The 23609-nt window shown below is 40.0% G+C and overlaps 2 protein-coding genes across 5 annotated transcripts in view; one reads left to right on the forward strand and one right to left on the reverse strand.

The window, feature by feature from the left end:
• Positions 1 to 12847, forward strand: part of usp7 (ubiquitin specific peptidase 7 (herpes virus-associated)) — a 27560-nt gene extending 14713 nt beyond the window's left edge. For 3 of the 4 annotated variants that reach the window (XM_056400727.1, XM_056400725.1, XM_056400726.1), the window contains exons 16-31: positions 1573 to 1707; positions 2507 to 2608; positions 3211 to 3316; positions 3881 to 3973; positions 4136 to 4203; positions 4505 to 4605; positions 5317 to 5470; positions 5668 to 5735; positions 6686 to 6794; positions 7532 to 7609; positions 7721 to 7821; positions 8879 to 8978; positions 10010 to 10129; positions 10262 to 10333; positions 10576 to 10666; positions 12446 to 12847. In XM_056400727.1, coding sequence (XP_056256702.1) covers positions 1573 to 1707; positions 2507 to 2608; positions 3211 to 3316; positions 3881 to 3973; positions 4136 to 4203; positions 4505 to 4605; positions 5317 to 5470; positions 5668 to 5735; positions 6686 to 6794; positions 7532 to 7609; positions 7721 to 7821; positions 8879 to 8978; positions 10010 to 10129; positions 10262 to 10333; positions 10576 to 10666; positions 12446 to 12552 — 1605 coding nt within the window. In that variant the 3' untranslated portion in view covers positions 12553 to 12847. The remainder of the gene's footprint in view (positions 1 to 1572; positions 1708 to 2506; positions 2609 to 3210; positions 3317 to 3880; positions 3974 to 4135; positions 4204 to 4504; positions 4606 to 5316; positions 5471 to 5667; positions 5736 to 6685; positions 6795 to 7531; positions 7610 to 7720; positions 7822 to 8878; positions 8979 to 10009; positions 10130 to 10261; positions 10334 to 10575; positions 10667 to 12445) is intronic. The other variant, XM_056400724.1, reaches the window with a different exon arrangement.
• Positions 12848 to 13271: 424 nt separating this feature from the next.
• si:ch211-157c3.4 (Lipopolysaccharide-induced tumor necrosis factor-alpha factor homolog-like) lies at positions 13272 to 23268 on the reverse strand. Its single transcript, XM_056400728.1, has 5 exons — positions 23163 to 23268; positions 18273 to 18322; positions 18067 to 18141; positions 17731 to 17965; positions 13272 to 17280 (listed from the first exon to the last, which is right to left on the reverse strand). Exons 2-5 carry the CDS (start codon positions 18316 to 18318, stop codon positions 17163 to 17165), a joined length of 474 nt encoding a protein of 157 aa, XP_056256703.1. The 5' UTR covers positions 18319 to 18322; positions 23163 to 23268; the 3' UTR covers positions 13272 to 17162.
• Positions 23269 to 23609: the final 341 nt, after the last annotated feature.

Raw genomic sequence — 23609 nt, forward strand, 5'->3', positions numbered from 1 at the left:
GAAACTGTTTATTAAAAGATAAGAAAGGTTTATCCTGTACAAAGATGTGAGCTGCTCTGACTTTATTATTTGGCCAACACATAATGCTATTTTCTACCATTAGGAGGAAGAGAGAAATGTCAGGAGGATGTGTGATAACTGTCAGTATGCATTTATCCTTTAATTCTGTGGATTTGACTCTCATTTGTGGTCTTAGCAGAGACTCTCAGTTCTAGACAAAATGAACCCTGTAGTTTTGTGTTTGACAAAATGTGTCACTAAGTAGGGTTGTGCCGATGTACGATGATCCCTGTGATTAACGATCATCAGAGCAATCACCAATAGTTCATGCCTTCATGCCATGTTCATGCCATGTCAAGACGACATTTGACTTGTTTTCCAATTAATATATTAACTTATTATGTTGCATTAAATTTGATTTGCCCTGCTATAGTTTCATGTCGACATCCCCCACATATAAGCGATGCATGCAACACACACTCTCCGACCAGTTGACTGTCATTGAGGCTCTGTTCTGTGTAGGTGCCATGTTGTGATTAAGCAGAGCGGAAGAGATCAATAAACAGACAGACAGACAGAACACTTACTCAGTTTGGTTTCGTAGCTGCTGCTGCTTCGTATGGTTTTAAACAGAACTTTCGTTTCAAACAGGGAAATGAAGGAAGAAACATAAATAAACAGCTGTTTCTACATGCTTCCCCCTGCTGATTTTGACTGAATATTGAGAATGCTGTGATTATTAAATGTAAATAATGTTTTGTTGGTGATGTGAATTTTATTTTCAACATGGCCATAAAATGTATTTGTCATCCTACATCCTGCCTTGTCACTCGGGGTATCCGCGAAACAGTGGCAAGGACATATTTTTGTCCAAACCTCAAGAATTTGTATGCTAATTATGACAAACTTTAACACAAATGTATAATACGATACAATGAAGTGATAACACTATATATATCTAAAGGTCAACTTCACTGCGACGACATAATGTTCTGCAAACATTGGCCACTATTCAAAGCCATAACCCAGGAACAGAAAGGAAGATTGTGACTATATTTGGTCTGATACTGACTTGGTGACACCACCTTGACAGATCGTGTTTGTGTGTGTGTCGCATCCACTTTTTACAATTTGTAGCAACAGCCATATTTGAAGCTTTATCTACTGTCATGGCTACAACTTTGTGTTCTACCAGACTCAGCTTTATTTGCCAAACATTTAAACACATACAAGAAATACACTTGATTTTATTGAATTCCTTCAAAGTCTTCACTACATATTTCAGTCTGTACAGATGTGGATGTAAAATGCATCTTCACTGGTTGGCATAAGCTTACAACCATGAGGTGGTAATTCTAGTTCTTGCCATTTTAAATGTTTGATGCTAAAATAAACACAGCAACTGTTATATGGTTAGATGAGAAGAGCAGATGCTCAGTTGGGGCAAATGTTTGCTTATTCTATTTTTTCCCTCCAAGCTTATCATTCTGTCTTTTTGTTTTAAGTCTTTGTCCAGTTTTACTGTCAGTCACTAAGGCTGTGTTCTTCCTGTCCTCTTCCCCCTCATGGCAGATGGTGACAGAGGACCAGTTCTGTGGTCATCAGGGCAACGACATGTATGATGAAGAAAAAGTGAAGTACACAGTCTTCAAGGTCCTGAAGAGCTCCACGCTGCAAGAGTTTGTTCAGAACCTCTCCCAGACAATGGTGAGGGACTCCACTTTGTGTGAGGGGGAAAATAGTAGAGAATGTTTGACTGGGGTTTGCATTAAACGTTGAACTACAGGTAACATAAAGTCTGACATTTGGTTCTTTCAATTGTTGACGAGGATACCTTTTTAGAAACATTCTAATTGTGACAAATCTGAATCCCGTTTCGATGTAATGGAAAACCCAACCTAACTCTCTGCTCTTGTGTTTATGTTGTGCCCATTCAAAGCTCATTAAACTTAATGTGTTGCCTGTCTTTGAAGCAACTAATGTATGACTGAACTTTATTCATCCCAAAGGAAACTCTGTTTGCACATACACTGCATACTAAGTCTCAACACATGCCTCTATCTGAAGCTGGGGCTTTTTGATTTTCCTGTTTGCCTGCCATTTGCTAGCTAAACAGCCACTTCGCATTGTAGAGGACAAAAACACGTGCACACATTCACATTTCTTTCTCCTTTCCATCATCAACAGTTGATAAAAGTATACTATGATGACTCAGGAAAAAATAAACAATGGCTAGAAATTTTAGTGTTAAATGGTCACAAAGTGTAAGAAAATGGTTGTAGTCAGGAGCCCTGCCATGACACTTGTTGACTGTGTTACCTCCTCTCTTGCAAACTCCTTCACACCCTTTTATTATCTGCTTGGTTTGTTTTTTTCCATCCTAATGCTGCTTCCCAATTTATTGTGCAATTAAGTTTTTGGCTTTTGTGTTCAGTGTCTTATAAGTGCAAAATAAACATGAGAATGAAAACTGTTGGATATGAACTCACACATTGATGTGCTTCAGGGTTTCCCACAGGACCAGATGAGGCTGTGGCCCATGCAGGCCCGGAGCAATGGAACCAAGCGACCTGCCATGCTCGACTACGAGGCTGACTGCAACAAGTCGGTAAGTGTTTCTTTCTGGAAGACTGGTTTGTTGTGAGTGTTGTCACCCGTTTTCACACTCTCGTTGTGAATAAAAGGAAAAAGAAAACGACTAATATGCAGGCTAGTGAGCTGAAATGGGAGAGCTTCAGGTGTTAAACTGTGGCAGTCAGTAGTTTCGCATCTCCTGTAAGGGAATTAAAATGCAACATGAAGCTTTAGAAATGCGTTCAGATGTCCTTTGTAGTAGTGAGTTTATTCAGAGTACAACTCTGAATAGAGAATTTTGTATTAGTGAAAACAGAAATAAAAGTGGCTTACATTAAAATAGGAAATAATCTTTCAACTGCTAGAATGTTTAAAACTGTGCAAAGATGAGCTGCATTCTGAAGTACTCATGCATTTATGTCTTTTATGATGCATCAGCTGTGAGTCCATATATAATCTGTCAGTTCATATTCGCTTGATTTTTGGAGGCCCCCTTTAGTGTATTTGTGCTTTGCAACATGGGCATTTGTGTGCATGGATGCATGCACTAATTATTCCCTTCGACCCTTATTGAAATTAGTCAGTGACATTAGAAAATGCAATAGTTTTTAATGTTTTTGCACATCTGTGTTTCAGATGATCGACCTGAGTGACAATGAGAACCCCTGGACAATATTTCTGGAGACAGTGGATCCAGAGATGGCAGCCAGCGGGGCCACGTTACCCAAGTTTGACAAAGACCGTAAGTCCCACATTTCACCCTCATCCTACTCAGTGTCTTTTCCAGTATCATTTCACACATTGTGTAACTTTACTATGTTAATATCATGTGATTTACAGAGCTCATTAAGTGTAAAAGACTATATTTAGTTCAAGCTAAATACAAGGCATAATGACCTCTAAATCAGTCCTCCTTTATATCTCATGTTCTTCTGTGTTAAACTGACTTTACATCCATTGCGTTTGTGTTGGCACAAGCTCATTGCAACTTGAAATACTAGAAATGCTGCTTCATAGGTCATGATCACTGTTAACATTTTGGGAAACACTGTAGAATGTAATACAATAGGAATAGTTGCAGGTTTTGTGTAATTTAAGTAGGCTTACAACATTAACAAAATCTTTTTGTGTGTTAAGTATTTTATTTCTAACGCCAGTTGTACTCATTAAAGATTCACCCATGTTATGCTATCAACCTCTGTAGCAAGAATGTCTTTGTCTTGTTTTATTTCTGAATATTCCTTGTTAAGCAGTCAGTTCTTTAGGGGACCTGTTGTATCTTTAGTGACTGTCTCCTTGTTTCTAGATGATGTCATGTTGTTCTTGAAGATGTATGACCCCAAAACCAGAAGCTTAAATTATTGTGGACATATCTACACACCTATATCCTGCAAAATAAGTAAGTAGTAGCAACATCCAAGTCTATTTTAAGCTCAGCAAACTGTCACTAGATAACATATGTTCGAACAATATAAACCTAATGAGTTCTCTGTCTGCAGGAAAATGCTTTGAACTTAAGGATTAAATCATGATTCCTTTGCTCTTTTCTCCATGTAACCAGGAGACCTGCTGCCAGTCATGTGTGAGAGAGCGGGGTTTCAGCAGGAAACTAGCCTTATCCTCTATGAGGTGATCTATTTATGTAGCGCTCACTTGCTGGCACATTCCTCTTGTCTTTTTCTCACTTGTTCTAACTCCTCACTCGCTCCTTCACACTCTTGCATTTCCAGGCTCTTCTGTCTGACACACAAGCTTTCTCTCTCTAACTCTCTTGTACACACTTTCACGTTGTCATATGCAGCATCTCTCTTTTTCTCACACTTCCCTGTTTTATAGTTTGGTGTGTTTACGCTTCCTTAACCCAACACACTTGTGGACTTAAATACATTTTCACTTTGATTACATTTCCCATGATCCTTTTGTGTTATAGGAAGTAAAGCCCAATCTAACAGAGCGGATACAGGACTATGATGTCTCTCTGGACAAGGCCCTGGATGAGCTCATGGACGGGGACATCATTGTCTTCCAGAAGTAAGACTGTTTGTGTGTGCGTTAAAGTCTGGGCAGTGTGAGCTAATTTCTATCACAGTATATTTAAATAAGTATAATCAATATAGGAGATGCTCAAGAGCACTTAAGCTACAACATAGCTTGTCTCTAACTAGAAGTGCTGTTAAACTCTAGCATGTTTTTTTTGTTGTTGTGGGAAGCGTATACATAAAGTTTTTAATGGCCTTTCAGTAACATTTCCATCTTTAACTGCTGCTTAGATTAACATGTTTCACAGCAGGTCAGTTTTCAGTTTTGCATGCTATCTGTTATACTTTGTCCTAATAACACAGCAAAAAGACAGAGCAGTTACATGTCACTGGACCTTTTGGTATTTCTGATGGATGAAATACAGAGAAACAACATAAAGAGAGGAGGGGGAATTAAGTGACATGTGTTTGCGTTTAGAGGAAAATCTTTTATCAGAAGGAGTGTCTATGACACTTCAGTGCTTTCCTCTGTTCCTCTATCCCTTTATTGCTTTATAACCTCTTCTGAATTCTCTTGCCCAACCTGCCTCGACCTTCTTCCTGTCTTGTGCTTTCTGTCCTCACATCTCCCTCCCTCGACCCCTCCTCCTCCTCTGTAATATATGTCTATACTCTTCCGTCCCATTGTCTTTTCTGCCCCCTCCTGTCATCACTCCATATTCTGTATCTCAATTAATCCATTTCCTACCTTTCTCCAATGCAGGGACGACCCAGAGAACGACAGCAGCGAGCTGCCTACGGCCAAGGACTACTTCCGGGATCTCTACCACCGAGTGGACGTCATTTTCTGTGACAAGACCATCCACAATGACCCTGGTTTTGTGGTCACGCTCTCTAACCGCATGAACTATTTCCAGGTACATTCAGTGGATGTTTGAAGTATAGGGGAAGAAAATACTTTGGTAATTTCAATGTGTTTGTGTTTCAGTATTTTGGCTTTTCAGTTAACTGACAGATTAAATCTGACAGGACTGTGGTGATTCCCCTGTTTGTAATGTTTGTAATGTTTGTAATGTTTGTAATGTTTGTAATGTTTGTGTTATCTATTTGTCAGGTGGCCAAGACAGTAGCGCAGAGGTTGAACACAGATCCCATGCTGCTGCAGTTCTTCAAGTCACAGGGGTAGGAGGCTTGTCTCATCCACACGCACTGATAATAGATGATTATCCATTTGTGATAATATTGATAGTTAGCTTGTCAGATATTTGCTCAAACAGAAAGCAGAGCATTTTTTCAACAATTTACCCTCCAGAACAACTTGAAAACAAAGCCCAAAGACATGCTATGCATACAGTGTGAAATGTATTAACACCAATAACGCAGTACACCTTTCATCAGCTGCTCTGTTTATTGTATTTCCAGTCTGGAAAAATTAAAATTTAGAATTAATTCAGAATTTTGAATATAAAACAGCAGACAGGTCTTTGCAACAATGCTGAAAATGAAGAAAAAGAGGGAGAGAGCTTTAGTACTTGTTTTGCATCTAAATGACTAATTATGCTTTTGCTGTGAAGCATTTATTCCCATTTAAAAAGCATAAGAGATAAGTTTACAGTGTTTAGGTTTTCTCTGGCTGACTTCAAGGTATTTGGGAATAATTCTTGGTTTAATAAACATTATTTCAAGGTTAAACTTTCATTTTGTTTTAAAATAAAAAATGTGTATTCAATTACAAACAGTTTTCATTCTCCCAGCTTGATTATGTTTGCTTTTGATTTGATTACTTGCAGTTGTCGGTAGAAATGTTGCGTAACCTGTCCCCCCCACCTTTCTTTGTTTGTTTCCTCTTATTCCTCCCACTTGGGCTCCCTCCTTTATTCTCCCTTTTGCACCTCTCTCCCTCTCCTCTGCTCTATTCTTTCTTTCCAACTCCTCTCCTCCTCTATTCTCCCTCTGCACCTCTCTGAATATCCTCTCTCTTTCCCTCTTTTTATCTCCCTCTTTCCTCTTTGTCCTCTTCCCTTTTTTTTGCTTGTTCTCTTCTTTTTTCGATCTTTTCTTTCTCTTCTCCTGTTGTCTTTTTTTCCTCCCCTTCGTCGTCCTCCCCCCCTGCTTGGTGGTGTGGTGGCCAGGTACAGGGACGGTCCAGGGAATCCTCTCAGACACAACTATGAGGGAACGCTGCGGGACCTGCTGCAATTCTTCAAGCCTCGGCAGCCCAAGAAACTCTACTACCAGCAGGTAGGACAAGTTTGCCAGCTCTGGTCCTTCTGGGGTTTTTTGTCTTTAGGTTTTTTAATGCCTAAATTTTTGAAAAACAGCCACTGCTGTTGGCCTAAGAAAGTTGGCTTTAGAGTTCCAAGTAGCACCTGTAGTTTTTATTTCTCAATGTGTTGTTTTTTGCTCTTTCTCTTGTTGCTCATCATCTCTGTTTCATCCTGTCTTTGTTTATCTTAACACTCCTTAGTTCTGTCTTTGGATGTGTTCATTCTTTTCTTTCTTCATCTTTATTTTTGTCTCACCCTTGAATCTTTCATTAATATTTTCTCTTGAGCATTTTTTTCCTAAAATTTCTTTCGATCATATGATAAAATGAGGTCTGAAGGCTGATGTATAACAATTTTTCTATAGCTAAAAGCTTTCTGTACTTATATATGTATTTTAGCACACAAACAGTTCCATTCTTTCAATGAAGTAAACCATACTCAAGATGGAGAAACAGTTTGTCAAACACTGAATCTGTAGATACTCCTGCAGGGAGGTGTGTTCTCCTGCCAGGCCAGCTGCTCATCATGATGTGGCTTAGTTTGTAGTAGATGGTCATTGCTGAGCTAGCTAAAGATAAAGCTACCAGGGAAAAAGACAAACTTCCAGGAAAGATGAGCATTGCGTTCATCCTCTTCCATCACAGTCTTATCTATATGTGCAGTACAAACATGAGCATTTTTCTCTTTTCTCTCCCTTTCATTTGTCCACAGTTAAAGATGAAGATAACAGACTTTGAGAACAGGAGGAGTTTTAAATCCATATGGCTCAACAGCCAGTTCAGAGAGGAGGTAACACACATGATATGTTACAGTCTTTCACATGTTTTTTTTCCTCATGTTTCCTCTAAGTCAAATGTTTTGTGTGATTCCAGCAGAGACATGAAATGTGCTTTGTTGCAGGAGATCACCCTCTACCCTGACAAACATGGCTGTGTGCGGGACCTGTTGGAAGAATGTAAAAAGGCAGTGGAGCTCTCTGAAAAAGGCTCTGAGAAGCTCAGGTATCCACCCTGCAGGAGTGTGTGTGTGTCATCATTTTGTGACTGAAATATGGCTGGGAAGGTTACTGCAGTAATATAATGCTTGCCAAGGGATTGAGCCTCACAATATCAACCATTTTTTCTCCAGTCATGACCACTGCTCTCCAACATACGGAAAACTTAACGTTCTCATCTGCTCCACTCTGAGCTGCAGTTTTTGTTAATGAAAACTTGTCACTGCTCGCAATGAAAACCTTTCGCCAACCATTGTTGAGCGCTGCTGCAGCTATCCTACATTATGCAAACTCACATAATGATGGTGCATGTTCTGAAAGTGAGTTTAGGACAAAAAAAGTAGGGGAAAAAGTAATAGTTCATCCCCAAAGAAAACAGTCTTAGCATTAGCACCAGACATTTTGGATGGCATCATAGCGGTGGTAGGCTGCTGGGGAGCAAGGCGGAGAGTGTAACTCACTTTCTCCATGTAGATTTTAATTACCAGCCTCCACCCTGAAACTCACATCAGTACAAGGTTCAGCTCACAGTTTGACTTGTAAGTTTTGAACCATGTCATATTCTGATCATTATTTCCCCAGTTTACCTCGGGTCAGGACAGGTTTAGAGAATGTAGTCTGATCAATTTCACCATTTTCAGTTTTGTTGAACTGTTTTCAACCTTTTGTTGGTCAAAGTCTGATCTAATCTTAATCATGTGCAAATAATGATTCATGACATTCAGAGCGTAATATGTAAGATTGAGAGGGATTTTTTATTTTGAGATTTTGCAGAGCAGTTTAAACATGGCCCGACAATAGCAGCCATGTTCCTCCCTCAGGCCCTCGGAAGTGTAACGCATCATCTCATTTTTATAAACGTGCTATCTTTAGCAACACTGGGATGTTCAGGTCTGCCTCCAGTTATTATTTTTGTTCACTAATTTGTATGTTATCCTATGTTTAATGTGATTTTATGCTCTGCAAATCAGTTTGTCTTTGTAAAGCTACTCTGGAGTATTAATCCTTCCTCTCACTGTCGTTCTCCTCCTCTCTCCCCCCCCCCCCCCCCCCCCCCCTTGCAGGCTGTTAGAGATAGTAAGCTATAAAATCATTGGGGTTCACCAGGAGGATGAGCTGCTAGAATGTTTATCTCCGGCTGCCAGCCGCACCTTCAGAATAGAGGTAAGTGTGTATGTGAAGCATTCCCTGTGTGACCTTCTTTTGTTTCTCTTCTGTCTTAGTTTTATTTTTAGTCAATTTTCCTACTTTAGTCACTCCTCCACTTAGCAAGCCATCAGCCTGACACTGATATATATATTGACACAGTTTGATAAATTTATCTTCGCAACCAGCCACTTTTGCAGCCATCATTTGCTGGAGTTTAGTTACTTCAAAATAATATGGTTCAATTATTAAAGATATACTAAACACCAAGCTGAAGCGCTGAATGTTTCATGTAGGGATGTTCCTAAAGACCAATTTCCCTGTCGATTAAACAGAAATTTAGATTTAGACTACTCGACTAGTCTAGAAGTAAGAAAACAATTGGCACAGAACAATCAGTTAATCAGGAGTGTAGCTAACATTAGCAGTGCTAACACCAGCAGCCTGTGTCTTTGCAGGTTAACGTCCACATGCCTGTGGTTGTGCATTGCTCCAGTCAAGTAGTTATGTGCCAGTTTATTCTGAAACAGCTAACATAAAACCTTATTTTCATTTTCTAGGTGAAAATACTGTCAAACTGCACTGGTTTTATGAGATGTCATCTGTCCTACTTTCCACCTTGCCTGTTTACAACATTCAGGCATTAGCGTGGGGAGAAGGGGGGCTGCTGTCGGCTGGGCCTGCAGCCCCAGCTAGTGGCGGGGAGCTGCGGAACAGCTCAGGCGCAACATTTAACCAGCGTTGTACATTAATAAAATGTTAATAATTAGTTTAACTGACTAGTATTTCTGTTGCCGGGATGAGGGTAGCAAGGTTTAATCGTTCAGTCCTCTAATCTGTACGTGTGTTGTTTCAAGTCTTTTTATCTTTAACTACACCTAACAGTCTAGTTGTGTTGACAACACCTTGAGTGAGGTCAGCAAAAACATAGTTTGGTTAAATTGCTCTTTAAGGTTGCACGTAAACTTTTACTTTTCCTAGTGACCTTTCTTTAGTGACCTCACTAAATCCCTCCTCTCTTGCTTTTCATATTTCCTTCCCTCACTCAGGAGATTCCTTTGGACCAGGTGGACTTGGACAAGGACAGTGAAATGCTAATCCCTGTTGCTCACTTCCACAAGGAAGTCTTTGGGACCTTTGGGATCCCCTTCTTGCTCAAGATCAGACAGGTGTGTGTGTATGTTTTGTTCACTTGTGTGAAAGATAATTTGCTATTTAGGTTACTTTACTACTTAACATAATGTTTTACTCAGTTAACATACTTCATGCTATGTGTTTGATTTCCATCCCTCACCCCACAGGGCGAGTCATTTCGGGAGGTGATGAGGAGGATCCAGACCATGCTGGACATCCAGGAGAAGGAATTTGAGAAGGTACAGCATTATGCTGTGCTTGCACAACCAGCGTGTGCATTTTAAATGTTTCCCGATGAATATTTAACATTTTGTTTACTGGCTAATGTAGATGATGAACACTACCGCAACAGTTCTAGGCACTGTTTTATGTTGTTTGTTGTCGTTTTTTCAATAAGAGCTCAGTATTAATTAATCAATCAAAAATATTTTTAGTTTTATGCTGTCAGGTAATGTGTGTTTGTGTGTGTTTTTGTTCTCAGTTCAAGTTTGCGATTGTGATGATGGGGCGACATCAGTACATCACTGAAGATGAGTACGAGGTCAACCTGAAGGACTTTGAACCACAGCCAGGTATTTCCTGCTTTTACTGCACCAGGGAGCGCCCCTAATACAATCGCTACTATTCTTACTGTTACTGCACTAATAGTAGTAATTTTGCGAGTGCAACAGGCTATAACTGAACTCCACAAATGTAACAAAAGCTTGCAAATACATCATAAGGACAGTCCCAGGGGATCGCTCATTTAAACGAGGCCGCTGCGTTGGCTCAGCAGAAGGCTCCTGGGGAAATAAATGTTGGCTCCCCAGACCCAAAAAGTTTACTCTCGGCTTTTACCACAATACAGTTTATCATCATGCAATACAGCACGGCCATGCAATGGCCAATGAAATTCATGCAAGAGCACATTCCTGGCAGATGCTGTTGATATTTTTGTAGAAATGGACACTTATTGCAGGATACAGGTTGACACACAGCACATCTACATGCATTCAACACTTGCATCTGCTTAGAGCTACATTATGTTGTGACATAAACCACTGATTAAATGTTTATATAATACTAATGAATGCTAACTGGGGAAAATAAAGTAAAGTGTTACTGAAGGTGCTTTAAATGAGGTTGCTTTCATTCCTGGAAGATGTGATTCCTTATCAAGGAATTATCTGTGATTACACCAGCCATAAGTGCTCCAGTCATGATGATTCCCATAGAAGCATAATTTAGAATTCTTAAGCACTGTGCGACACGCTACCCCTGTTCCTTTAGTCATTTAAATTAGTCTGTAGCCCTCAGTTTTACAAAAACTAGTTAACAACTAACACACGTACGAATTCAAAAAGCTTGGACAGAGACAGCTGCTGTTCATTGTGAATGAGACCTGGCTTTGCAGCCCTGCACCCCCCACTGAGTTCAACAGAGTCAAAAAGCGCATGGGTACACTACAGGCGAAAGTTGTGAAAGGCTCAACTTTATGCAAATATCCTCCAAAGCAGTGCAAGCCACAGCCAGGCAAGAGCCAATTGTTATTCACTTCTCCACTACGAGAAAATAGAGTTAAAGTAGATTGTCACAGTCTCCAGCTGCCCAGTTCTCTACGATGTGTATTTAAAGAGTTTCATGATCCATAAAGAACAATGGTGTGTGGAAACAAATCACAGACACTGTCTGTGGATACTTCAGAAAATAACTGTCCAGTCGGAGCAGAGTATGTAAATTACACGCTCAACACAACACACCTACAGATTCCTGAGAGGCCAGATACTGACAACTGCTTGTATCCGATTGTGTGATCGCACCTTTCAGACCAAAAACAGCCCTGCTTTAACAAACATGGGGCTGCATTGGTGCTGATTAAGATATTGATGCAAAGTCAAAGTCCTGCTCAGGAAGACCCGTTTGAGTAACAGAATAATGATTTGAAAAAATAAAAATATTGCACCATAGTTTATAATGCTGAAAGACTGGATTTTACAATTGTGGAAGTAACTGCTTTAATTTTTCTCAAAATATTAAGGAGGTTAACAGGAGAAATAAGGTGTTCACGTCACAGATGTACAAAGAAGTGTACCAGGAACGTGTGCATGTGCTTATTTGACTCACCACCACAGTGTCTTGCCAGGTGTCGCTGCTTCTATGAAGAGGCCTGCTTCTAATGAGTGGCTGCTTTTCGCCACAGTTTTAATGTCGTTCTTAACGTGGCCATTATCAGAAAGCTTTGTTTTTTCTGTAACTACTCAAAGGTCATGTGACATATCGGCATCGCTTGCGATAAAAATGCTTAAATATTCCTTAGGATTGTGACACCTGAAAATTACATATAACACTCTGACGTATCCCCTTCCTCACAGGTAACATGTCCCACCCGCGCCCCTGGCTAGGGTTGGATCATTTCAACAAAGCTCCAAAGAGAGGTCGCTACACCTACCTGGAGAAAGCAATCAAGATCCACAACTAAAGCAGCCCGCCCTTCCTCTTTGTCCTCCTCATCCTCCTCCTCTTCCTCCTCCTGCTCCGCCTTCCTCCCTACCTACTTTAACACACCATAACCACAGACTGTAACCAACCGTGTGTGTGTGTTTGTGTGTGTGAGAGACTGTGGGGGCGTGCGTGCGTGCTTGTGTGTGTGTGTGTGTGTGTGTGTGTGTGTGTGTGTGTGTGTGTGTGTGTGTGTGTGTGTGTGTGTGTGTGTGTGTGTGTGTGTGTGTGTGTGTGTGTGTGTGTGTGTGTGTGTGTGTGTGTGTGTGTGTGTGTGTGTGTGTGTGTGTGTGTGTGTGTGTTCATCACTTTTAACACCCTGCCTGGACACCTCTACAGCTCTACACCGGCACTATGTCTTCAGCGATACGGATCTTGCTGCAGCTGACGGATTATTCTTCAACCACAAAATAAACTGCACCAACCACCTCCTGACTGTTTATTTTGTTGTTTATTTTATTTTATTTTTTTAATTGTCTCCCTCTACGTTTGAGGCTGTTCGGTTGTTTTTCTTCTGGCTTCTCTACCTGTTGACTGCCTGTTTTTTGTTGCCTGTCTGGAAGTGGGAGAAATTAAATTGGATTTTAATATAAAACAAGCGGAGAGGAGAGGACATGGGACACAGTATAAATATAAGTGTGTATATATATGTATGTGTATATATACATATATACATATACATATGTATGTGTGTGTGTGTATATATATTTATACATATATATACATATATATATGAACTTCTAGACTTTGTTTTTTTTTTTGTTTTTTTTTCCGTCTCCCACCTCACCAGCTTCTTTTTCCTTCAGATTATTTTGGGGGTTGTTTTTAAATAAAGAGTTGTTTGAAGAGGCATCATGCTGCTGTGTGGAGAGTTTGATGGAAGGTTGTTTGCGAGGACTAACTGACAGGAAAAAAAGAGGGAGGGGCAGATGGTCGTTTTGCAGAAGAATATTTTGAAATAATGGCTGCGATGTGGTGTGCATCCTGCGGCTCACTAGTTGCCCTGATGTGGTTCTTTACATTTCTTGCTCCCATCTTTTAGTGCTACAAAAATAAGTATTTCCAAGTTTACACACAGTTCTTTCTCACTTAGTTTGGTTGGAGGAAAAATGAATTAATTTTTTTTTTGTCTCTTTCTGCAGATCTTGTATAATAAAATAAAAATCCACAGCATCTGTTTAAAAATAAACGGGGAAAAATAAGGAGGAAATTTGTCTGTATTTCATCTTGCACGTTGGCACTTAAATGTCAGAGGTTTCTCAGGACTGGCAAATGTACATTTTGGTTGTGGTTTTGACTTGTTCAGTGACTTTAAAATGAACACACACGCACAGACATTACCCCCTTGACCTTCTCTTTTATTTTAAATTGTTTTTGGGGGGTCATAATGTCTTTCTCAGTCATTCCTCCTCTAAACATAAACACACACGCGAGCTTCGTCGTCTCCCTCCCATCTTCTCTCTTGGTTGAAACTGTCGCCTCCATGTGGTTGGGAGCAGTAACTGCGCTGTGCTTGGTAGGGAGCTGCAGACACTTAGAGCCCACAGGTTTGAGGATTGTGTAGAGACAAAACCAGCATTGTAAGAAACACTTAAAGCCCTATGAATTTATTTTTCTTTCTTTCTTTCTTTTTGTTTGTTTCTTTTTAAAGCACAGATGGAATGCTCCCCTAATAGCGTATAGCTGGCTCTGTAAAGACAACATTTAAGAATTGTATATTTAAAAATATGAACATGTAAAATTTAAGAGAAACACACGCCTTTGTTGTTGGGTACAGAAGGAGCCAGGTGTTCATATTTCTTGTGTGTAGGTTTTTTTTTTCTTTATTTTGCGTTCCTGATGTACCATTGACGATTTTTTTCTGTTACATTTGGATTTTTTTTTTTCTTTTCAAAACTAACTGCATTGGTTTTGTCTTGTTAAAAAGTGCAGTACAAAGATGACCTGCAGAATCACACCTTAATTTGATCTTTTCCAGTTTAAAATCCTCAGTGTAGCAGCAGTGTACGACAACTATTCCTGTATATTGCCTTTTTGCTGGAAAATGTATGTTGAATAAAATTTTCTATAAAAACAAAAACATTACTCTGCTGCTTGTCCATATCAGTGTTGGACTGGGACGAAACACTGTTAAAGGAATAATTTGACATTTTGGGAAACATTGAAGTTTTTTGGTGGAGATTTGGATGATAAGATTGATACCACTCTCATGTGTACTGCATATTCAAGGTTACAGCTAGCAACCGCTTAGCTTAGCATAAATACTGGAAAAGGGTAAACTGCCAGCCTGACACTGTCCAAAGGTAACAAATTCAGCTCATGAGCACCTCTGAAGCTCAGGGTTATAAGGAGTCTCATCTGGTTGCATGACAACTGCTCAGAGCCAAGATATGGACCAGCTGTGTGTGCTGTGCTAAGCTAAGCAGCTGCTAGCAGTAACCATGTATTTAACTGGCAAACAAGATTGTGACATCGATCTTATTGTCCAACTCGACAAAATAGCTAATAAGCATCATTCCCAAAATGTGGAATTATTTAACATTTAAAGTTGCCTTCCACTTGGAGATGACTGAGAATTTTCAGAGACATCTAAAACTCGCCTACAGCCCGTTAATGTTTTCATAAACTACAGAGCCATACAGTATGTTTGAGGATCCTAAGACACATTCACAGGCTCAGGTCCAGATACAAGCTGACAGTGATGTTTCACTCAGTGATCGTTCGCAGAAGAGTGCACATTGTTGTTGCCTGTCTGTTAAAGGAAGCAAGATAAAATGTCTGGCCCAACATATGCCTGAGAACTTGGCCTGATTCTGGCCCATGTACTTACACACCTGGGCTGATTCCAGATGTTACTCTTCAGTGTTGGCTGAAAGCTTGGGGATTTTTCTGTGTGTGCACCAGAACTGGCCTGGATGTTGAAATGGCAAATGACAGTCATGCCGTATGAGGGCCAGAGGAAACACTATGTGGCCCAAGTCTACAGCCATGCTATATGCTATATGCTGTACATGCTGTTTCAGTCATGACCAGTCAGACCTACCAACACTACAGCTACTAGCATGGCTAATAACTTAATGCAGCACATTTACATCACTGGCATTGTTGGCTACTTTGCTATGTATGCAAAGCATTTGCAGAAACATCTGAGACTGAAAGTTCATGCCCAATGGAAACAGCTGCTGACAAAACAATCTCACACAAAGTCCATTTAGTAGCTGTTCTGGACCCTAGGCGATACAGTTTGCTCAGGTGTCGAGTAAAAGCTGATGTTCAAAGTTACATTTTTTTTGCAAGCATGTTTAAAAAGAGGAAGATTGTGTGACCAACAGCTGAGCTGGTTGGCCCTGAACTCTGACCTCTCTAAAGGAGGGCAAGAAAAAAGAAGAAAAAAACAAGCACAGCAGAGTACCATGTATGGTCTACAGAGTCTATTTTTATAAGAGAAATAATATTATAAAATAGTTAATAGTATATAACAGAAGTCCAAGCATACTCAGTTTCATCCAGGGGACAACATGAGCGGAGATGAAGAGGATTCAAAGCTCACAACAATATTTCGCCTGATTTCATTACACATCTTTTTTTTATCTTGAAGCAGGAAAGATGTTTTTTTCAAGAAGTTGTAAAAGAAAGAGTAAACAAGACAAAAACATATTTCTCTGGGATGACCAAAAAGGGATTTTAAATATTCAAACTATGAATAGAATGACCATATTTTATTCGTTATATAATATATTATTTATTAATATTATTACTATTATTCAAAATGTCTTGATCAGTGACTCAGTGAACACATCATATCATAGAACAGTAATGCTTCAATTTTGCATTGTCCTTGCCACTGTAACCAAAACACATGGACAAATCCTTGTTGGGAGGTAAAGATTCAAATGATCCAAGCAAAAGTCAAAATCATATTTACAGCTGCTGTTGTACATGATATAAGCTTTTCTTTGAAATTCATGCTTACTAAGATTGCCCTTCGTCCCTTCATATAAGAATTATAAGAGTTTATTATGGCTGACAACATATAAATATAACACAAATGAACTACAGAGTGTGTTTTTACAGAGTGAAATTTTTGATTAAAAACTTGTAACAAAACAATATCAACACAAATTTATTGTGCAATAACTGCAGATGAGAAAATATGCTAATATTTGCTCTCTGCTCTGGTCTAATGTATCGTGTTGGCTTGTTTTATGTTGCTGTTAATTATTCAAAAGTTGTGATAATACCTTCATTTCGAATGAAGTCGGAAATGTGAAAAATATAAAACGGCTAACAAAAAAGTGCATGGGGTGTGTTTGATTTACTCTCACCAGAGATTTAAACTGTGACAACACAATCACTCCTCGTCTATTTGCTAAAAATATGATATAATGTGGATGTCATTCATGTTTTATTTTACCTCGGCTAATGTAAAAGCTCATCCCTAGAAATAAGCTACGTTTGAACTGTGACCTTTGTCTGCCAGGTTCATAAAATGGTGCCACTGCTTGTTTTTTACCAGGTAACCCAAACACAGATAAAGGTAACAGGATGTTATTTCTTATTTCTTTGGGTCCATTTCTGCCCTCATGGTCGTCATTTACAGCATTTTTTCTTCTCAACGTGCAGCACTCTGTGGCAGCGTGGGCATGTGTGGTACGCGTCCTTGAAGTTTTTCAAGAAAAATGGAATCAGGCAGCAGCACAGGACTAACCTGCAACACACACACACACACACACACACACACACACACACACACACACACAGACAGTTAGGGTTAGTGTCATGCAGCTGTATGCCTTAATTAGCTTTGGGTTTTTTTTCGATCCTGCATTTGTAGTTTTGATCATTTTCTTTTTTTTTTACATAAAAATATTTATGTAAAAAAAAAAATCAGCTGCTCACTGTTTTGAAAAGGCTTGTTGCTAAAGGTCATTACAGCCCCTGAATGAACGAACTGTTGTGCCCCAGGCAGCAGCTTTGCGTCTGCTGGATAAACCTGAGAGCTGCAATAGTTTCACCTGATCCTGATGCCAAATAATAAATATGAATGAGAACAGATGATGTTGGATGTTGTAGACTGTTTCTGTTTCTCGGGGGCCTCAAGTAAGTCTGTGTGGCGATGCCAATAGGACAAACTATTACAAGCGAACCACACACTCACCCGCAGCAGATGAAGAGTAAACACATCAGCCAGGCGTACTTCCCTGCTTTGTACTCGACATTGGTCATGACCTGCTGCTGGCAGGAGGTGCAGGTCGTCATGCCTGGATTTCGCCCCAGCGACGTGTCATAGCTCACAAACTTTCTTCTGCCATCTCCAGAGTCACCTGAACCGAGGCCAGCGCCGAGGCCGGTGCCGAGGCCAGCGTTGAGGGCGCCTCCTCCACTTGTGTACACTGATGGAGGGAGAGAGCAAGGGAGGGAGGAAAGTGAATCAACAATGTGAACAATGTGCTAGAATACATTGTATTTAAGGTTTTTGACTATCATCATTTACCTGGGGTCTCCTGTGTGCCCGGGTTGAAAGGCGTGTGCACGTGGTAAACCTTCACTCCATCGCCCTGACCTTCTACTGGGCCAGAAGAAGAGACACAAAGGGGTAAAAAGAGGAAGGGAGGAGAGACAGAAAAAAGTAAAGACACAAACCAATTGGATGCCAACGATGAAGATGACGTGTGTGTGCATGTGTGAGTTTGGGCTCACCTGGTACGATGTAGGGAGGGGGCTCTCTTCTTCCATCTGCACTCATTGCGCTGCAGAGACAAAAAAAGGATTGTTATGATTGGTGTTATTCATTAGCAGTAAAGACAAAAAAACATGAATACCCTATGGGACGTGTCTAATATCTTTCTTGGCACTTTAACAACAGTTTCTGATCCCCTCTCCACCTCCAACACATTTGATGATACTTATTGACACTAGATGGAGCTAACAACGTTCCTCTGATGGAAACACCTGTCATTCCTTCGTGACGCATACTTAGCCCAAAGTGATGGATTAGTTGTCAGCCAAGGGTATATACAGTACACTGCTTTGTGTGGATGTTACTTGTCATCCACACCCTCGGGGGGGAAATGTGTGGGTGTGTGACTCTGTCTGGAGGGTGATGGCTGGCATGTTTCAGGTGTGGTTGTTAGCCTCTTTGTTCACACCGAAATACTTGCGAGACTTAACACTTGCTGAAAGGATGCAAGGATTTATTTGTTTTATTTGTGATATTTAAATTGGAGGTTTACTAGAGAAGTCATCATACTTCAATATACAACTCGACCCCTCTAGACTTCTACTTGTCATTTATCTATTTTGGTCATTCTTCATCAGTAATCACCCATCACAATATCTAACTCCTCTGGTCAATATGGCTGAAATGATACTTATAAAACTGTTTATATTTACAGCTGACTGTAAAAGAAAACACATATACTGTGTATATTTCAAGCAGCAGTAGTAGGAAATGTTGGGTTTGTATTAGTGGTAACTTAATACAGCTCTGGTACGACATTAGGAGACAGTAAACAGTGAGGTTGATGTCAATGAAATAACAGTTAAAAAATATGTACTGTGTGCTGGATTACACTGACTCCGCCAATAATGATGAAAACATATAGAAAGCTATTGCTGGAAAAAAACCAAAAATGCTATCAAAAATGTATATATTTTTTTACATTTATTCTTATATTTGCATGTGCACAGAAAAGTCTACTTTGCATTTGTATATCTTATTGTGTATAGTATTTCTAATTTATCTTATTTATTCTAGATTCTGCTTCTATTCTCTTTCGATTTCTTTATTACATTTCCCTTTTCTTTTGTGCTGCTGTGTCAATTTGAATTTCCCCTACGTGGGGGGGTAATTTTATCTTGAAAACAGGGGTTTCATTTCATGGAAGTCTTAAGGTTTAACACTTTAACACTAACTCTTACAAAATGGCTTCACAATAATGTTAACCCCTTGGTCTGTAAATGAAGGATTGAATGTCTGTGGCAGTCCTGTCAGGGATCACTGCGATTGCTCTAAAAATCTCTCAAAATGGGACGTGGCCTCATTAAAACATAATTAGTACTCTTTTCATGTGACACCAGTCTGAGCTACAAATGACCAAACACTGTCTCATTACAACTTTCAAATGTTCCATCCATTTCTTTGGATGGATTCATACAGTTTTCTGATGTCTGTGTCGAATAAGGAAAATGTAATTCATTGCATGCAGGAACTAGTGTGTAAACTGCTCACATATTAACAGATCAGTAACTTCACACTGTAACGTTGGCAGTTCCTCTGACAGAACAGGTTTAGTTCAGCCTTTGTCATGACCAAACAGCTGCTCTGCTGCACTCTCACTGTTGTCCGCCTGGTTTTCAGGCCGACTGGAAAACTGGAATCATTCGACCAGATAAACGGATGATCCCATACTGGAAAACCTGCAGCTTAAAGAGACACATGACTCTACCTCTCTCCTGTTCTCTCTTCTATTTTTGTCTCTCTTTTCATACAACCAAACACAACAACACACATTAGCACGAGTAAGCATTTGTTTTCTCTCTCTCACGCACACTCATGCACACACACAGTCGTGTTTCCATCACTTCAGGGGACATTACTTTGACTTACACTAATTCCCTCGAGACTTATGACCTTAAACCAAGTCTTCAGCCCAGAATATAATGATTAATGTTATGGGAACTTGCTTTTTGTCCTAAAATGGGAAGTCCCCACAATGTATGTGAACAGATTTCTGTCCCCACATGTACACACACATGAAATGACACACAGTACACTCACTAACTTGACTATCATGTAACATCCTCTCTGCATCGCAGTTTCTCAATATGACTTCTTGAAACACAGACAAGTGCTTTTCTTTTCACACGCAGACACACACCCACACCCACACACACACACACACACACGCACACACACACACACACACATACACACAGACACACACACACTTTCTCCGGACCATTCGTTACATGCACTGAGGTGTAGCCATAGTTTGTCATTTGTCTTCGCAGTTTGGATTGGCAGTAGATGACAGACTACTTTGTTGTTATCTCACACACAGATACACACACACACACACACACACACACACACACACACACACACACACACACACACACAGAGGGCTTGTATACACCCATATGTTGGTGTAGGAATGCGACCGAGCTGCATGCTTCTCAATGTGACAGAAACTGAGGGTGTGTCACCAAACCTGCTGATGATGAACTCATACACTGCAGGCTAAACTGCTGCCTCACACAAACCTCTGAAATCTGTCAAGTTTGGTTATTTAAGGGAAAAAAACCCTGACATCATGTGGTGTAACTGTAGTGTCAAAAAATTGGTAAAATACTTCACTCCAAAAACTGTCCAAAAAATCCCAACATCCCAAAATGTGTCAGTTTTGCTGTCTGGTAAATGAAGAAATGTGTTTCTGTGTTTCTCCACAGTGTCAACATTTTACATTTCATTTCTTCCAGACTGATTCTTGGCAGCAACCAGTTTGCCTGATTTGACAAAGAGCTACAGTAAAAGCCGACTGACAGGGTAGAAGAGCAACTGGTCGCTCTTACACTCTCTTACTCCCACTGCACCAGAAACGGCTGCTGTTGGAAAGATTCAGTTCAGTTTTAGTAAATTTCAATCAGTGAGAAAATGGTGCTTGGAGAAGCACTGCAATGTCGCTATAGAGGCCATGGTGTGTTCAAGAGATCTTGATAAAAGAGGAATTGATTTTGAAAGATGGAGGCAAAGACAGATCAATAAGTCCAATACCCAATTGTTCCTATGCTGACGTTTCTGTCATCAGACAGGACGTAATGCTGCTGATGGAGGCTGTGACTGGGTGCAGCTTCCGGAAAATTCGACTGCCACAATACAGAAATAGTTTAAAAGGCCAATGGGGAAAAGTTAGAGGCTACAGATCAAACATAACGCCCTCTGTAAGGGAAGACTGAGGCTAGTGACCTCAGCTCAGTCAGCACTAGCTGTCTCTGAGGCGTTATTAGTGAAGCAGGTGCCTGGGTGTGGCTTCATGGAGGAAGAAATGAGTGAGACTGATTGAAAAAATCTGGACACTGGCAGCCACTTTTGGTCAATTTCCAAGGGAAATGCTTCAGCTGTAATTGAAGAGTAGATCGGCCACAAACTTGCTCTTTCTGATGCAGAGCAGGCTGATTTATCACCATGAGTCATGTGTGTCACCTTACTGTAGTTTATATAAACATCTGTGCCGGTCGAACCTGACTCTCTGATTCTATGTGAGAGAGAGTGGGAAGGAAGAATGCATTTTAATGACAAAGAAAGGGGTAGTTTAGATGTGGAAATTACCCAATTAACCACTTATCGCTTCATGATCGTTAGTATCACCTCAATTCTCAATCAGCCAAAACACAGGCTCACCCCACAGGCTGTATATTTGTTTCACATAAAAAGAAATTTGATCCAAACATGTATTTTAGAGGAAATTAAAAGACTGCTGCCAGAAGCTTTAAAAAGTCAAACACAAAAATGGAAAAAAGGACAAAAAAAACAAATAATTTTTCTCCTCTGCTGGAACAACTACTCTTAGCACTAAAATTGCTAACAATACTGCTGCTACTATCTGTGACTGCCATCAAGAGCGAGACCAGCAGAGGGACATGTGAAAGTAAAATTGCATTAGAACAACAACCACACATATCCAGAGAAACATTGGATCAAATCCATTAACATCCAAAATATCTCTCTTTTACTAATTTGTGGTTAGAGCAAAGTGGCTTTTGAAATGAGTTTACAACCGACCGTCCCATTCTCTCCAAGAAATACACTCTGAGAGAAAGTGTCTTACTGCCTGCAGCAGGAATGACTAGAAATCAGTCACGTTCACACATACACACATTCAGTTCAGCTGAATGACAATTTCACTCCAAACAGAAAAACTCAACGTCACACAACAAGAGCTGGGCTATTATCACAGCTGCATGCACCCTGGGCAACACCCATGGCTGTACATATTGTTCAAAACTTCAAATACCAAATACACAAAAAAAGAATAACAAATAGAAAGATTATGAAATAGGGGGTGAACAGGAAAAATTTCTTCCTATCTGAAATGTTCCTCCAGGCTGAGCTGGAGCCTATAAAACCTGTTGTGTCTGTCATCGTGATCCAGCAGTAAAGAGATAACAGATTTAGGTCACAATAAATTCATTAACAGGATTCTCTCTTTGAGAAACAAAATGCTGTACATTGCACTTGGGCTGCGTTTTTCTTTTATTATATCTACTTTTGTATAATTATCCAATCACCTTTGCAGCCTGAGCATTTAACTTTCTTTTGATTTCCTTTGTGCTGAATAACTTGGCATTAAAATTGGCCAAAACGTACTCTGTCATTTTTCTTTTTCTGTCATCAAACCCATTTTTTGTGTAAGATAGTTACAAGTTAAATCATCTCTGCCATCGTATGGGCACAAATGACAAAGCTGTTATATCTTCAGCTTTCAATCATTTCTTACAAACCCAAGAAACACTAAACACTATAAAGCCTATATTCACTACTGCAGTATGAAATCCAATCCTCTCTCTGTACACATATTCATTTCTTACCTTGGCCAGGTGTTGCTGTCACTGTGCTGAGATGTGTGTTTGATCCTGCTGATGTAGAGTCCAGACAGGTTGTAGCTGAGATATCCACCTGTCACACCTGTACCTCTACAAGCCTTTCCCTGGACACACCCACATCCCCACCCTCACCGACAAAGACGTAAATATACAGCAAGGGTGAGTCACTCTGTGGTTTAGGTGTAACTTCCAAATACTGTTATGTTCTTCTTTTTCATTTGTCTATTGTTTCTTGAAAATAATCGAGGGAGTGTGTGTAAGTGTGACTTGAAGCATAGTTTTTTTTGTCCTGGGATGGGACTGGAAGGCCATGAACGAAGTCTGGGCAACATCAGTTTACACACATTAACACACATTCACAAAATATGACAAGAATTCAGGGCATTTCTCATGGATGTTTCTCATATCTGCACAGAGGAGCCGCCATAGAAC

The sequence above is a fragment of the Seriola aureovittata genome, chromosome 17, assembly GCF_021018895.1.
Source record: "Seriola aureovittata isolate HTS-2021-v1 ecotype China chromosome 17, ASM2101889v1, whole genome shotgun sequence".
In the NCBI taxonomy this organism is placed as follows: domain Eukaryota; kingdom Metazoa; phylum Chordata; class Actinopteri; order Carangiformes; family Carangidae; genus Seriola; species Seriola aureovittata.

Bases quoted from the DNA above. Each gene is read 5' to 3' on its own strand.
- si:ch211-157c3.4 (XM_056400728.1), bottom strand. From the start codon at position 18,318: ATGAGTGCAGATGGAAGAAGAGAGCCCCCTCCCTACATCGTACCAG. The intron at 18,142-18,272 runs GTGAGCCCAAAC...CTTCTGGCCCAG, and splicing joins CCCTCCCTACATCGTACCAG to TAGAAGGTCAGGGCGATGGA. The intron at 17,281-17,730 runs GTGAGTGTGTGG...TGTGTGTTGCAG, and splicing joins TTACTCTTCATCTGCTGCGG to GTTAGTCCTGTGCTGCTGCC.